General features: G+C 41.1%; 1 protein-coding gene across 2 annotated transcripts; it reads right to left on the bottom strand.

Moving 5' to 3' along the window:
- Nucleotides 1-1,580: 1,580 nt before the first annotated feature.
- LOC137286885 (uncharacterized) lies at nt 1,581-16,012 on the bottom strand. 2 transcript variants are annotated; one of them, XM_067818911.1, is made up of 12 exons: nt 15,821-16,012; nt 12,392-12,926; nt 10,698-10,801; nt 9,519-9,658; nt 9,074-9,187; nt 8,019-8,802; nt 7,612-7,817; nt 7,052-7,336; nt 6,572-6,868; nt 6,067-6,196; nt 5,662-5,906; nt 1,581-5,316 (listed from the first exon to the last, which is right to left on the bottom strand). In XM_067818911.1, exons 3-12 carry the CDS (start codon nt 10,778-10,780, stop codon nt 2,354-2,356), a joined length of 5,247 nt encoding a protein of 1,748 aa, XP_067675012.1. In that variant the 5' UTR covers nt 10,781-10,801; nt 12,392-12,926; nt 15,821-16,012; the 3' UTR covers nt 1,581-2,353. The 2 variants fall into 2 exon arrangements, with proteins under 2 accessions (XP_067675012.1, XP_067675003.1); XM_067818902.1 differs by lacking the exon at nt 12,392-12,926 and having other exon boundaries at nt 15,821-16,003.
- Between the last annotated feature and the right edge of the window lie 1,445 nt (nt 16,013-17,457).

The raw sequence follows: 17,457 nt of genomic DNA, 5'->3' as shown, positions 1-17,457 counted from the left end.
ATGTCATTTTTAGTTACACTTTGGGGTAACAAGTTTGTTTCAATCATGTTGCAATGTTGGCCTGTTGACATCCGCTGCACCATTACAACAGATGATGCTTACACAGATATAAATCCTTTTATATTTGTGGTGTAATCATATATAATCAAGCCAAACTTGCTTATGTAATTACGTCTTAGGGTAATGGGTTGACAACTGGTAACACGTTTTAAAAGATAGTACAAGTATACATGTGTTCTGAATCACGAGGAGGAAGGTATAATGGACGTTCTGAAATCATTATAGCAAAGAGCTTGGCTTTTCCAGCAACAAAGTGGTGTGATATGCCCACGTACATTTCGTACACACTGAGTTTGACACACTCAGTGGTGGTGCATTCGCTTGTATAATTGGCAAAGATATTGGTTCGACTGTTGACGTGTGTACAGCATGCGAGTTATGGCTTAAACCACACTCACACGCATTGGAACTGTTATCCTTATGTCGCGTACGGATTACATGTCATTGGTCTTATCATATTTCCCTTAGACTTGTCTCTTTAGTAATACCTGAAAACCAACGTCAGTAATCAGGTTACGTAAATAAGCGTGGAGAAGCATTGTGCATTCTGCTTCAAAACCTCGACCACAAGGGATGCAAATATACTGCTAAAATTTCACAAATTATTTAAAAAGCTATGGGTTTAATAACATGCTTACCCACCCGGGTTAGGTTCAGGTTATATGTAAGTGAATTTAAATGAGTGAGTTTAGTTGTACGTCGTACACAGTCAATAAACCCAGTCTGTAAATAAATGAGCGTGGAACAGACACTCCAGTGATCAACAGTGAGAGCATCGATCTGGGCAATTGGCAACCAGGTCAGCGAGCCTGACCACCCGGTCCCGTTAGTCACCTCTTACGACAAGCAGAGTCGCCTGTTATGGCAAGCATGGGTTGCTGGACCTGGACCTTCACGGGTAGAATCTTTTAAAACTAACGTGGATATATAATATTTACAGCGCTGTGTATCTAACTCGCACACGTAGCTACATATTGCCGCTTGCTGCTGCACTTTGGGCCTTACCGTTTGAAAGAAAAACATAGACCAGCAAGTCAGCAAATGTTACAACTGTAGGAGCCAACAGTAATGTCCACTGATCCTTCCGTTGGAGTTGTCTTTTGACAGTCATTATGATCCAGCCTCGAGACATTACAGACCCACCGACATATCCTTCATGTAATTCGCATGACGTCCAGAAATTCCAGAATGTAGACCAATCTTCTACACCCTCTATACCCGTGTAACTAGAATGGTTTGTGTTGTTAATGGTGTACGTGTGAATCAGCTGTATCTGCCAGTATACCTTAAGACTCAACCAGATCACATGAACATGTGTCAGCTTCATCCTAGTAAGCATCATGTTCCAATGGCTTTCACCATGTGAGAAACAATTATGGTGAGAACAGAATATAACAGACTTCAAAACGTCTTTGCAAACCTTAGACCAAAACACAATGAGAAATTTTGAAACATATTTGTGATAACATTCCATTTAAAACACAAAATACACTGATCAAGCTTTAAGAATAAGCACGCACTTTCTCACAATTATGTTTATTCAAAGAAAAATCACATTTCTCATGCTGGTCCTGGCGGAGTGTGGGATTTTCTGTATGTTACGTATCAGTCTGAGATGAATGACATTGCTGATACTCAGTACTTAATGCTTGTTACATCACACAAGGCTTGCAAGAAACACGTCCAAGTTCGTACTGAGGGACACGCACACACACATACACGCGCACGCACGCACGCACACACACTGGCAACAATGTTGTCTTTGATATTAATCCAGGCTGTTATAATCGTGTGAACTAAATGGTCTGTTACACGTGTATGAAGTATCTGCCCTGAAACCTTTACTGCCGGGCCCTGCCGGGCCCTGAGACAATAATGACGCCTTGCTATTGTTACCATATAGTCACAGAATATTTTCCCAAACTCTTGTCGCTGAACTGGCTGACTCGTTATCAAGGGGTTATCTGCTCGAAACCATTATACAATGAACATGAGTCGTATTTACAGGTGATCGGGTATAACAATATACTCATAGAAGCTGGATAAGCTGCATTTTAGGATGATGCAAAGGCATGTGTTATTCTACATGATCTTTCAGTCAAGGTATTTACAGTGGAAGTCTAAGTCCAAGACATGTACATACAGACTGCAGCGTTAAGGACGTATTGTCAAACACACACTGACAGGTTCAAGTCATTTGCTGCTACTCCTCATCACATCACTGTGCAGTATTCGCGTGCCAGGATTTGTCAAATCTCCTGGGATTGTCATCCCAATTTTATACTGCTGCCCATCAATGCTTCTCCGACCCATCCGGCCTGTATCTGTTTATGACATCCATTACCTTGTCAAAACCTTGTTGTTTGGCAAGATCATACATTTCGTCAACATTTTTGATCGGGAACTTCTCTTTCAGAAGCACCTCCACAGCATTGGCGTGGCCGTAGATGACCGCTAGATTCAAACATACACTGTCAATTGTAGCCCCATGTTGCAACAGCACTGATATGTTACCAACCTTGCCCACGGCAGATGCATACCTGAGTGCAGTCATGTTCGAAATATCCTTGGAGTGGACATCAGCCTTCCACAAGAGGAGGGTCTTCACAACCATCGCTGTACTACAGAGGCTTGCAAGGTGGAGAGGGGTCCATTTCTTGTCATCAACGGCGTTGACATCAGCTCCTGCAAGGAGTAAGTAGTCGATGGTGTCTGGGTCAGTATTGGTTACTGCAACGGCGTCATGGAGAGGTGTTTGTTCTGAACTATTCCTAGCCAACACATCTGCTCCCCACTTCAACAGGCACTTTACCACATCTGTTTGGCCTGCGGCACTTGCTATGTGAAGAGAGGTGTTTCCCTCAGAGTCTTTGAGATTCACATCTGCTCCATATCGCAGCAAACAGTCTACAGCAGCTACATAGCCTTTCCGACTCGCAGCCGACAACGGATTTCGTTTCCTTTGACCTTTTGTGCCGGTATTAACACCTGCACCACTCTTACACAGGAGTTCGATTACTGGGGCATGACCTTTCTTGCTGGCTGCATAAACAGCTGTCCTACAGTCTGTGGTAGCAAGACTGGTGTCTGCCCTTTTCTCCAAAAGGATCTTCACGACTTGGCTCCTTCCTCTTTTGCTGGCAATATAGAGAGCTGACTTTCCAAAGACGTCCGAAATATTGATATCAATGTTGTCAACATCCATCAGTTTCTTCACAACACCCACATGACCTTGATGACACGCCAGGTGTAATGCTGTCATGCCTTCTGTTTCATTTGGTTTCTTACCTGACTTCAGCTTCAGAGGAGACTTTGGTTTGAGCGAACTCTCCTTGCACTGTGCATTAACATCAGCTTTAAACTTTATGAGGATGTCAATGATTTTTCTGTTCCCTACCCAAGAAATGTAGTGGAGAGGGGTCCAGCCACAGCTATCAGTCACATTAACATCTGCATTCTTCTCTAGCAGGAGTTCAACCATTTCAGGGGACTTTTTGAGACAAGCAAGATGAAGAGGACTCTGACTATCTTTGTCAGGTTTGTTCAGGAATTCCTTCGCTTCTTCACATTCTAGAAGCAGTCTTAACATGTCAACCTTTTCCTTCTCAATGGCATGATGGAGTGGATTGTGGTCATCATTGTCCTTTGACCAATGTGCATTGTTTTCCAGGAGGAATGATACTGCAGCTGGGTTGTCCCCCATGCAGGCGGCCAGGAGACAAGTCTCCCCATTATCATCCCTTTCATTGAGATCAAGACCGTTATCCATGAGAATCTTGACAATATCTGTGTGTCCATATTTACATGCCAAATGGGCCATCCTTTGACCAGATATTTCAATGACCCTCACAGATTCATTAGCTACAAGTTGCTGTCTTGTTGATAGCTTTGGTAAAGACTTGATTCCACTTGATCGAACCGTTGATATGTCAGTTTTCTTCAACAGTTCCCTCAAAGCATTCTTGTTACCAGACAGACAACACCCAAGCACAGCTTCACATAAGTCTAGTTCAGGGAACATTGTTTTCTCCAAAGCCCCTTTGCACAAGTTCTCACTGTTGTTCCATGTTGTCCAGTACAAAAAGGAACCACCATGTTTTTGGTCCTTCAGTTGTACAGTTTTCTTGAAGTCCCTTAATTGTTTGAACAGATTTTTCACTGATGATGCTGTCATCAATGCTGGATGAGAACAGGCCAAGGCAAGATTTCCTGCTGCCATCTCAGTTCCAAGTCTTTGAATCAAAGTCTTCAAGTCATTTTGATTTACATGAATCTGTATGTCTGTGTCTGATGACATTCCCTTGGCAGGAGTCTCCCTGACCCTTTCATACAGAAACTGCAGACTGTATTCCCCTAAATAGTCAATTGAGAACTTTGTTGCCATGACATAACTCGCAGCATCTGCGATGGATTTGTGAGGGAAATATAATATGCTTCCTTCTTGAAACACATAATTTTTCATGTTGGCCACAGACCTTTCATCAATGGCTTCACCTTCAAGCTTCTTTCTGTCAAGTTGTCCTTTAGACATGACCACCTGTTTTATGAGAGTCATATTGGAAGGATCTTCACACGATGATACTAATCGCTTAATTATGTAGCTTAAGGGATTGGTGAAGAAGTGCACAGGATTATCCTGAAACATCCGTTCTGCAGCAAACAGCTTGCAGCATAGAGGAAATCCAAGAGTTGCATCAGTGTCTGCGATTTTATCAACCTCAGTACTGTCCAAATGTATGCCAAATTTGTCCAAATGACTGTCCAACATCTTTTTCTTTTCTGCTCTCACAAGAGGAACAAGAACAGTCAGGTCAATGTTACTGGACACAGGAATGATATCACTAAGGTGACCCATGGAATCTGCAGCTCTCCACACGTGATTCCTGGAAGTGATTATCACCTTGATACCTGGCCCAGGCATACTCTCAGAATGTTTCTTGATTCTCCTTAAAACAGGTACCCACTCTCTGACAGTTTTTTCACAAACTTCAACAATTCCAAATACGTCATCCAACACAACAATAGTTGGGGTGTCCAGGTCGACTTCTTTGTTGAACTCATCTGGCGATTTTATTACAAGTCGTCGCTTATAAAAGGCTTGGTGTCTCATAGCTTCCAGTGCTGCAGTTGTCTTACCCTCCCCTGGCGCACCAGTGAGGATGATAAACACCTCTGTCGGATCTTTTAGTCGCTCTCGCACTGCCTGGAAGGCCTTGGTCTCAATGAATTTCACATCAAGTGGTCGGTATGAGGAACCTGGAAATAGAATCGTAGGTATCAAATACAAACAGAAAACTTTGAATAGAAATATGTATAAATATTCATTCAAAGAATTTAAGAAATTGCACACAAATCACAATGACAAAACAGTATCAATTCAAACAACACATTTTGTTTAGGCATTGTCTCTTTCACTAAATATTGTTGACGAGCAGCGCCTGAAGATGACTACACCTGATGAAGCCTGGATCCCGTGCCAGGTATGTGTCATACAATCAATGCTCGACACCAACTAAGGAACATTTTTGTTATTGTGTGTGTAACTTTCCACCCCAGCTAGATTTCTATACAGACAGCGGGTTACAATCTTTCAGAACTTACTAGCATCTTCCGTGTCCATATGGTTTGATGCAGACTGTCCCTGTTGGAGTTGAAGTAATTGCACTGCTTCATACTGCCCTGTCCTTCTCAAAGAGCCCATCAAAGCATCATACAGGTGGGTACGCTTCCGAGCCAGCAACTCAAACAGCCGATCAACAACCTTTCTGGTAGATTCTTCTTCTTTACTTTCAGCTGACGTTATATCTTCTGGATAGGCCATGATGTAGTTACCTGGCATAATGTATCTGAAACCAAGATATACTACTAAATCGTAGGACATGATTTCGTATAAAACAACCTCAAATGTCATGGCAGCAGTATGCGATTATATTCTAATGTTAGTGACATATATAGATATGAAAGCATGGCTGTGGTTACTGTACCAATAACAACCACAATACGCACCCCAGATCGTTCTTGTGCAGGTGATTGGAACACGTCAACTCTTGAAGCAGCTCTTCAAGATTGACTTTGTCAGCAAGAATATTCTTGGCATGGGAAATAAAGAGTTCATCCTCTTGGGGTACATATTGCGCTAGAAGTGAAATGGACAAGAATACAGCTCAGTTACCATGGAATCAAAACATGACCATGGAACATAAATTCAAAACACTATAGTCAAACCGATATGAAACTAGCAACCTGCATGTGATGTTACTTTACTTCTAAATAAATGGAAATGTCGCCATTTGCATTATATACTGGCCAAAAATAGTTAGATATATATGTAACTTTTGAAATTTTGAATTATGATCTATTTATTATATTATCTATATATTGACACACTGATAACTATCAATAACAAAAAATCCAATATCCCTAACTTATTTTGTTCAGTATACATTTTGTAAAGAAATTTGTCATCGTTTGTTAAACTGTTACTTTCCTGGCTTAAATATCAACAACATACCTGCAGAGTTCCCTTTCAGCAGTAGGTCCTTCAGATGATTCTGACCTGTGTGTTGAAGAGCTTTCAAAAGATAGTCAAAAGATGTATCTGCCTTTCCATATAAGTATTCCAAGAGCATTTCATTGATTGGATTAATGGAGTCTTTGGCCTGAATGCGACTGACGTCACACCTGGTAAAGACACCTTTCTTGAACAGGAATGCCAGTACCCCAAACGGGATCATGCTTTGCAAGAGATCCTCCCGGGCTGACTGAAGTAACTCAAGATGTTCTGGAGACATCAGGATAGGGGTTGAATCTACAACAAATACCTCATTATAATTAGGGACTGTATAGATATGTAATCCATGCATATATCTATTTCTTCCAGTCACAAAATATGTTACACAAGCATCCTGTTTGCATTTGCTCAAAAACATGTGAGCAGCTTCCTTGTGAATGACATCATCTTACCATAAGCTTTAAAATATTGATCAGTTACCATCATTATTTTCCAGCAGCTCTGCCAAATGTCCCTGTCTTGTTTTCCTCAGCGCCCTCAGGAAGATATCATAGCCCCTTCTCGATGTCCTTCTCAGACTATTTACAAGCTCCTCATTCTGCCCCTCCTTGTTGGGTCTCTTCTTTATCCAAATCAGATCAGCAATACCCAGGACCTTCTTGGACAACAGTTCCAGCACAATATCATCTGGTATCATACATTTCTTCAATCGCTCCCGGTGTCTCTCCAAAGCATTTGCCTCTTGTTCCTCAATATCTTCTTCATCTGGAAAGAGAGAGTACGAAATATCCTACAGCTGATGTATTCTAGTTAGACATACCACCCGACCATATTTCACCATGTTAGTGGGGATAATTGAAATAAATATATTTAATTTGTTGACTACATTTGCAGAAAATGGACGTGGCATGATTATGTTGTTCAACCATCAGACACTGGTCTGTCTGTTATAAGTCAAGAGGAAAAAGCTGCAAATTGCAGCATGCACGATATCCAGTTTTCAGTTAGAAAGAATTCTGAAAATGTTTTGGGAGCCTTACCTCTCTTATCATACACTATTACTAGTTTTCCACCTCGACTCTGGATGGCATGTTCCAGGTAGTGGTGCCAGTCAAAGATGAGTTCCTTTCCACACTGGAACTCGAGCTGCTCTGCTTTCACCACAACGAAGTTGACATACTCATGGCAGACAGCTGGATTAGCTTGCAGCTCAGGACGGGTTATTACTCGCAAGTTTCGAATGTACCTAAAGACAGAAACCAAATTATGTTACCGTCCACGTTTCACACACACCAGGGACAATACCAATATCTACCATATCTAGCAATATCTAGTTAACCGACTTCAATTTTCAGTCGTTAAATAATTTTTATACATCAACTGCTTTCCAATTTGTATCACTAAAGAAGTTGTCCGTTAAATCAACTGCCGGAATAGGAAATCTTACTTGATTTTTCTCCTGAATTCATCGGACTCGCATAAAACCAGCGTCTGTCCTTGTAAACTCAGTCTCTGAGCTGTTTCTAGCGCAAAGCGAATCTTGCCAGTGCCCGGTTTACTGGACACTAACCATTCCTCACTGCTGTTAATGCATCTATTTAATAAACAAAACTGATCTGGTGTCAGGAGATACACTGGTTCCAAGACTGCTCGTCTTCTTTCCGGTGACATTGCTCTTGGTGACACAGGGAGATTCACTCTCTTGATCTGTGTTTCCATTGTATGATCGACAGAGGACTTGAACCCTTGTGCAAGCAAAGCTTTGGTTAATGCCAAACACCTGTCTCGTGACATACACAGCCTTTCAATTGGGAAGTTCCGCTTGTATTCGAGGCTGACATTCTTGAGTACATTCTTTAGACAGTCTTTGGAAATGTTTTTTATGTCCAATGTGGCATCAAACAGGTTGAATCCTTCATCGGTGAAGTCTCTCATTGCATATGTCAGTTCACGCACAATCGAAGCATTGTACTTTTTGACGTCAGAAACATCATGGTGTCCGTCTGTCACTGTTATAACAAGTGGAAGGTTGGTGTGAGACAGCATAATGACGTCACATACGACTCCGGATGGAGTTGGCTCAGCCTCGGTAAGGTTTAGACACAGTGGGGTGTTTGATGAATAAAAAGCAAATCCTCTCCTGTCTATCAGCTTATCGATGTTGTTTACAAGGCCTGGTTCACGTTCCCTCAGAGACTGGACATACTCCTCGGGGCAAGACGTTATATTACCTGTACAAAAGATGATATGATACATGCATAATAGAAAAATTGCTTCCTTATCGAAGGTAAAATAACCTTCGACGATTGTTGATCACCTGGTTATCATAATACTAATCACACGTCACTTCAATCAAGTAATCCAGCTCATAGATCTGATTAATTTCAACAGAGCTGAAACTGCTATAGTATATTATCTGGTATCATGCGAAGACAATCGGCAATAACATTTACAAACACCAAATGATGATCATAGCATAAAAATCCCTTTAGACTCGCGCACCTGCTGCGATATCCTTTATGAACTCTGAGAATGTCCGTCCCACCTCGTACACTGAACCTCTGTATGTGTTGCATGACGGGAGTCCAAGCCTGCACCATTTGGAATTGGGCCGGCCTATGAAAAGATGGATTTCAGATGACATATACTTAGAACATGACGAAATAACTGCACCCTTTATTTTAACAATACACAATATCAGTAGAATAATATACACTTCTGTGTAACACGAAGATTGCACAGAACGGAGAGAATGGGTTTTAAAGCCACTCGCTAAAATGCAAACAAACCACAAGCGTATTGCGATCACTTATGACTGATAGTTCAATGATCAAGCCGCGTTGACCTACACCTATATCACTAATTGATATTTGCAAGAATGACTCAAGTAACAGAAGACATCCTCCGTCATAAAAACACAGCGCATTTATGTTTGTCTTCTAGGTACCTGACAGTTCGTGCTCTGTTAGAAGGTCGGCGTCCCCTTTCTGCCTCTTCTCGGGTGTTCCTGACTTGAGAGTTAGCTGTGTTCGTTTGGTGGCCATCCTGGTCCTGGGGGAGGTGGCACTAGAGGGGCAATCCTCTCGCCTGTAATGGAACGGTAAAATAGCCATAGAAGTCAATATATACGTGTAATTCTTTATAACTTCACACTCATTCCTGTAACTCTCAGTAGCGATTTGCTTATTCAGCCATCAGCAAACTGCAAAATCGGACAAAAAAGTATAGTTGTATACCACACCCACTGTTAAAGTAATGCACACAACATTTCCTAGGTAAACAATCACGTTAGAACGTATTATTTGCAAAATCTCTTTGAAAAATTCCGGGTTTCACTGGCGTACATCAAGTATTCTGTCAGTTATTCATTTGCTCTCTCTGCGTATATATTGTGCATTGGCCGTGAAATTGGCGAACCGGAAATATCTTTAATGCAGTTCATATTTATTTCGCGAACCCAATACAAGAATCAATCCGGACAAAACATGAGTGAACAAGATGTGAACAAAATGACGTAACTACTGAGCCCTAAGTACATCAGGACGCGCTGCCGGGTGTTTTAGTAGTCAGGTGACACTTTATGGCACCATAAACTATACCTTATACAGGACAGACAGAGAGCAAACCTGATTGCCACTTGACCGGTCAACTCGTTTTGAGTTAATGTCGAAATTCGCATTTTGACATTACTGTAACTAATCTAAACATATACTAATACTGACGTTAAGGATTGTAATTCATCTAATATTTATAGTGTGTTGAGGTTCTTCTTAACTGTCCTCGACTGTTGTTCACCTGGTTGCCTAAGTACAGACCAACCTAAGCTCTAAGCCCACCGCACTAATTCCACATTGCTTTAATTTGTTAAATCCAACTACGATTACCTAAGTTTCCTTTGCATCCCAAACTTGGTTTAGTTGAACGGTAACGTAACAAGAGGATAACACTTCAGCTGAAACAGCCATATGAAATTACTTCTTCAAACACTGATGACATATTCGGAAAGCGAACTTGATTTGTTCAAGCACAAGGAGTACGACGTACGAGAATTAGAGCCTTAAAGGCAGTCATATCACTACAAATTGGTAAAATATAAATATCTGACATCAAATGTGGCCATACGTACCGTGAACGGGTCTGTCTGCCGGCTCGTGTGCGCTGCTGTCTGCCGGCTTGTCCAGCAGAACCCTTACAGCTCCGCGTCATCATTGTCTCGGGACTTCACAACATCTGCAATACAACACAATACACCTTTCAGCATAACGCCAGACAAAAACACATTCCATGGTGTTTTGGTTGGTGGCATTCATTCACAGTTGCAATATAACAACTCATCCAGTGAAGGTACTCAAGTACGAATGATGGCAACATGCATTAGTTTCTAGCATTACATTTTGCCGTTATTTCTAAAACATTTATGTAAGTTTTATGAAAAAAAAGTAATGGACACATCCTTTGTCAAAATACATCATGATGGAGCTCACATGAATCCAATGTACATTTAACCGGCACTGAATGACTCCGTGTAGTTACATACCAATCAGTAAATGGCGGTCTGTTCATACAGACACCTTCAACACATCATTAGCTCGGATCGAGTGGTGACTTTAACCTTGTGTTCATGAAAGAAAGTGACTTGGACCAGTGATCCATCAGTGGCCTTAGGTCACATGACCAGGCCTCGCAGTCACAAAGAACCTCCAAGGTCTGTCACACGTGTTGTGTGGACATTGGATTCCACGACCGTAAGGCAGGCCGGTTCCGCAGTCGTTTGGATAATGGAGCCCAGTGCGTGATAACTGTTCCAAATAGCCATAAGCTGACTTTGTGCGACCACATTAATCCATTAACCCATTTGGCGTTAAATACATTTAAGATTATTCCACTGCAAAAAATACACAATGTTAATTTGCCGATCCACTGAGATCTACGTCTGTTCCATTTGATTACTTTCTAAATAGCGTTGTGTAATCACACTAAGCTGAATAATACATTTTTACTCCTAAAGACAGTAAAGCGTCTGTACTTCCATTCTCTCCTTGTGACGCAAGCCTCTGGGACAAGGTACTGTGTATGATTTTGTCCACAAGTGCATTGTGTGGAATCCATTGTTTGTATGTCTGTCACATCAAAATGTACAGAAAGGTACTCCACATTTGAGACAGAGTAAGAACACATACTTATGATGTGGGAGCACAGTTAGCGATTGCTGATGGACTGTTTACAAACATATGTGAACGTAACCACAAAACACTGATACGCTTTATCGTTGACGGGTCACTAGCGGATGACACACGCGTGAATGACATTGAAGCACGAGTGCTCCCATGCCACATAGCAGTGTATTTCGGCAATACTGAACAACACGATCGTAAAACAAACAAGAGAAATTGCGGACACCCTCTTATGGTGACAGGTCATCGCCATAAAGAGACCTTTAGAGAAAACAACTGCGTGCACGTTGAATAATCTACACAGGCGTGTTGTCACCAGACCATCCATGAGTTGGACTCTCGGTTACCTGGCTGTAGTTTGAACATGAGCGTCTCCGGTAACTTACATTTCTAGCCAAAGAGAGGGAATGCTGACGTGCCCCACTCGTTTGTTGAATGGGAATAGTTTACACAACTGTTATATATGACATGCCATAACAGATGTCATATGTGTTTGGCAAATAGAACAAACGGCATTTGATCATTTAACTGTGTTAACTCGGTAACGATAAGATGGGGTATTGTAAAACCATACATTACTGACAGTAAGTGGCCGAAGAACATATACAGTCACATAGTGGCGTTTATCCCTTGCAATGATACTGACCCTAGTCGTCACTGTAGAATACTGTTGTCTTCTGGTTCCCCTCGTAGCACAAACATCCTCCAAGAGGAGGTTAAACTAACTCCGCGTATCAATGACGCCTTATCTTCAAAGTCGATCCTGACGGATTCAGCTCTGTGAGAATGTCCATTCGATTTACATGCTGAAGAAGATTTGTCAACTCGGACCACTTTCACCTTCTACACATTAAATGTTGAATCCAGCGGAACTCTATGGCGAATCATTCGAGTGGGTGCAGTGGTTGTATTGTACGAGTGGGTGCAGTGGTTGTATTGAATCAGAGACACACTGATATGTCACTTTGCTATGTGATACATCGATGTGTAATCCTATCCAGTTGTCTATATATGTATAACCTGAGACTTGGACAGGCACATAATATCCGGCTCCGGTAGACTCACTCCCTTAGTGGCTCAGTCACATTCATCGGCATGTGCATCTGTGTATCAGCAGCCCTTCATGAGTGTTGCCATCCAAATCAAGTCCTTCCGTCTGGTACATCTCTGGTATCTTTTATCTGATCACCAACGAATAAATACATGTAGTATCACATGTGTTGCGGATGGCCAAGCGGGTATTGGAATACGTGTTTGTCTGTTGTTCAATTTCGCATTCGGGAATATTCTAGTCATATGACAGCAGATCCAGCTTGTGGACGTGGAAAGAGTTTTATTGCTTCTATTTAAATATGTGAAACTGTACCAGACAATGCAGTGATTGGTACCGTTCATGCAATCAACACCCCCGCTAACATGCTCTTACTTGTTTACGCGAATATAATTAACACGAATCATCGACATGTGTGTTTTCGTTGTTTGAAACAAAGCAGATGCCGGTGTACATTTGCATAAGATGAACATTAGCATTTACTATTACTACGCGAAATTTTACGCTAACGTAGATAATTTTCGCATGTGTAATTTTGTTGTGCTTATGAAATTGTTCCCAAATACATATCACCAACTCTTCTCCACACATTCCACTCACGGGTTGCTAAACTTAAAGCAAACAGTAACTGTTGTAAGTGTAACAAATCATTTTCCACCCTGCAAATAGTTTTCGTCGAGTGCACACACGTCTCGACATTGAGATGGAAAGGTGTTTTTTAACTTTTTTACCAATTATGGACGTAAAAAATTGCATGCATAATTCTGCACATGAAAGCAAATATGAGGTCTCAAATTATATATATATGTCCTTGCCTGTTCTACGCCCAGTATAGGTTGCTGGGCACTAGGTCTAGCCCGGAGAGCCAACTTGGGTAGATGGAAGATGTCGTACGCCGTACATAGAAACAGTTTTAGGATATCGCTACGACCTTCTCTACGAGGAATAACATCACACAACGTCTTTACACAATAACTACAATGAGCTGTATCACCCAGCATAACCACTCACTCAAATGTAGTGTCCTCTTACGATAAGCAATATTGTGCCCCTGGTCTATTCTAACCCTTGTCCTTTTCAATTTGCCGGTCTATAAAACGTTAGTGACAAGGCTGTATATGTATACCCTTTGCAGTGTTGAGCACACATAAGGTAACGATATGTAATGACAACGATACGGCGTTAATACAGTGTTTGTAGCACTACGACTGGCGTAACTTCACGCCGAGACGTATACGTACAAAATCGTAGTAGTGAGATTGCTGCTAGCAATAGGACGGGTCTTTCCGTAGCATTGGCTTAGTGGATTCAGACTAACGACAAACTCATAACATTGCATTGTAACAATAGAAGTGTAGAGTTGCTCTGGAACCTAGTAGAGATTATGCATTACCGGTTCAACAGATACCCTTTGTAATATTACAATACTTATGATATGTGATATTTGCGAACAACTGAGCATACTGTGTACTTGGTGCCTTTTATTAGGTGGAAGAGTAACAGACACATGCTTTAAAATGAGACATTGATTGCTGTCAATATGGTATATTCTAAATGCTGCAGCTTCTAATACAGTTTGAATATCAAGTGTACGAGTAGAGTGCCATCGTCTGACTGCCTGTCTCACACGAACATTTTGTTTTCCCTTCGACCAGGCACTGCCTGTAACACAAACGCCCTAAATGAAACAAGTCTTTAATATCCCTTTCACAGGGGCTACTTTTCAATAATAATAATCAACTGTATTTGTTTCTCTGAGAGTAATATATGTTAGGTCTCAGCTTTTCTCGAACTGTCCAGCTGCCATTCGCATCTAAATTGATGATGCAACATGAATATTACTGTCGTTATAGTGTCTAACGTAGTCGTGAAATTCGCATAATTAAATTTTAAAATGTGGGAGTTCTCCCTGCAATTGTTGATACGAAACACAAACGTTGGTTGAATGTATAAGATATATATTCTCTCCATGATTGTTGATATGAAAAACAAACATTTGCGCTGTTTTTGTTGAATATTTGAGGCATGTGTTCTCACCATAATTGTTTAAAAGAATCAAACATTTGCTTTGCTTTTGTTGAATGCATGAGATATGTGTCCTCTCCAAAATTGTTGATATGTAGCATAAATATTTGCGTTACTGTTCTCATCACCCCAAATGAATATTTTTTCATTTCAGTATCAATAACGGGATAATACAAATTGCACTGTATATCGATTTAAATCAATCATGTTCTAAATTATAACACTAGCGCAATAAAGAATTGGAAATCAAATCGAATATTAAATAGGACACCCCAAACAGCTGACACATTTGTTTGCAATGCGTACAAACATACTAAGCTCAGACTCAAAACTGGGCGACGTTACTGATAACCCATTATTACCAGATACGTCCTTGACCTTCGTACAATAACACTACTGCTGTAGTCCCATCCTGTGCGTGATATGGTAATGGTCACTACAATAATAACGGTAATAACATATCTGGAATACACAGTGTCTCCCAGACCTGCTTAGCTGACTTATATAGTTCCAATGGCAGTGTATGTGTTCGTTTTATCTGGAGTCAGCTGGTGAATACCTGACCGCTAGGGGGACATTTTCAACAGACTTGTCGAGAATTACTGGCACTGCCAATATATTTTCAGTGTATTTGGATTTATTCTGAGATACCTCTTCTGGTTTACAAATTGCATGCTGTCAGTTCCAACAGGTTGGAAACTATGACAGTAATGTACAAATCCCGATATGGTGACCGTGATACAGTTATGACCTAGCTATGAATCTTCCTGTAGCATAGGCAGACGACATAGACTGAAACTACGCCCTCGGTACGAATACATAACATATATCAGGGACAACCAACGTTTGATTATCACCACTACAAGGATACATGGAAGTGAGTGTTCAGCCCGTCTCCTCATACTTGGGTGATCACTGAAGCGGTACGCCTCACTATAATGTAACGATGTTATAGTATACATCCTCTCTGATGTGTCTAGGAATAACATAATAACTCACCTGGTACATTGGTTGGTAGGTATTCAAACAAAACATCGTAATACCAACATGTAATCCTTGAAGGAGCCGGTTCTGTGCTACTCCCTTTTCGAATCCACGTAGCGACACGGGTTCTATTAATATCGCCAAACCCCAGCCTTCCCACACCAACATAAATGTCTGTTGATAGCCGCAAAGCACTGTGGGTAACTCGCCCCATCACTCGTGTTCTCACTGCTGTGGTGTTGGTCGATCAATGACGGACCACTACCGTCAGTCGAGGCTCAGTATGCTGTGAACACGCTTTTGTCCTGGTCATGGTGAACGGAGATGTATAATGATACACAACTGCAGCATTGAAAGCGTGTGTACGTAGCATGTCGCATAGGGTGTAGCCAGAGGGAAAATTATGCTGCAATAGTTTCGTGACTGTTGATAACTGTTGGGCAATAATATACTTCACTTCACACACAGTCTACACTTGATTGAGCTTCATCTACACCCAAAACATAATTCTGTATGAACTCCCAAACATTCATATTGTTTGTGTTACGAAGTTCGTTATGGTGTCATCCATTTGGTGTTGATTGTATTCAAATTCCATTCATGAAACACGTACTCTTAACAGAATTCCAGAAACAGAGCCCGTAGGAAGTTACGTACATTTGTGAAATGAGTTGGCCAATTTTCATTGTTTTCCATATAAATCGGAGAAAGAAACTATTCGCTTTGAGGTTATGTAATTAACATGAAGCACTGCCGGTGCATTATACGAGTGTTCTAATATTAATGATAATATGAAAGCTGACTGTGTGGTTCTGTCATATATACCGACGATTAACTTTGGCACCACATCAAATTCAAGCTAATTAAATCAACACTTGCTACGGTTCAGCCGAAACTGAAAATGTAGCAGAATATAAACGTAATACCGTCACTGTTATAACACATAACATCACGGATAAGTCCTTGTTTTCAAATCAGTACGTGTATACGTGGATCACTATGAAAATGTAAAGATGTACTGAGTCTTTTAGCATACAGCCATCTCTCTGTGTTTAGTTGTTTCTGTAACGCACTGGGGCATTTATTTTGTAATGCTAATGTTGTTGATATTCCTTTCCCATTTAACAGAGTGCAAAAGTTCATTGAGTAACTATAGAAGTGTTCTGGACATTTATATTTACTTTATCAACAAAAGCGCTCATTTCCCTGTGTGTGGGCGTGTATACGTGCCTGCTATTAGGTAATACTGGACTGTGATTGTACTTTCCCCTGCTGACCCAGTAAAATGATGCAATACAAAACTATGTACATGCATCGACATACTGACTCACCTCTTCTATATTACGCACCAGATAATTTCGTACATATATATCAGCATACATCAAAGCACGAAGTCCTTCTAAGTCCTTCTGGGTAAGCTCAACCACTCCCATTGTGCAATACCCAGTCGCGATTACATGCTCACCAAAAAACCCGTACACACTGGTTGATATATAAAATCTTGTATCTGCATGCAACATCTGAAATTTACAGTTATGCATATGTACACACCAAGAGGATGAAGCATATTTCATGACTGCTTCAGGTTTCACACCGCGGCGACAGATAACAATTCTTGTTTCACACCGCGGCGACAGATAACAACATTTGCG

This window comes from Haliotis asinina, chromosome 1 (genome assembly GCF_037392515.1).
Source record: "Haliotis asinina isolate JCU_RB_2024 chromosome 1, JCU_Hal_asi_v2, whole genome shotgun sequence".
Lineage (NCBI taxonomy): Eukaryota > Metazoa > Mollusca > Gastropoda > Lepetellida > Haliotidae > Haliotis > Haliotis asinina.
Note: the sequence above shows the minus strand (reverse complement) of the source record. Positions and strands in the feature narration are given on the sequence as shown.

What these genes read in the sequence shown, in the direction of transcription:
- LOC137286885 (XM_067818911.1), bottom strand. Translation starts at nt 10,780, where the DNA reads ATGATGACGCGGAGCTGTAAGGGTTCTGCTGGACAAGCCGGCAGACAG. An exon ending in GGCAGACAGACCCGTTCACG is followed by an intron (nt 9,659 to 10,697) that starts GTACGTATGGCC and finishes GTTCCATTACAG; the next exon opens with GCGAGAGGATTGCCCCTCTA. An exon ending in AATAGTGTATGATAAGAGAG is followed by an intron (nt 7,337 to 7,611) that starts GTAAGGCTCCCA and finishes CTCTCTTTCCAG; the next exon opens with ATGAAGAAGATATTGAGGAA.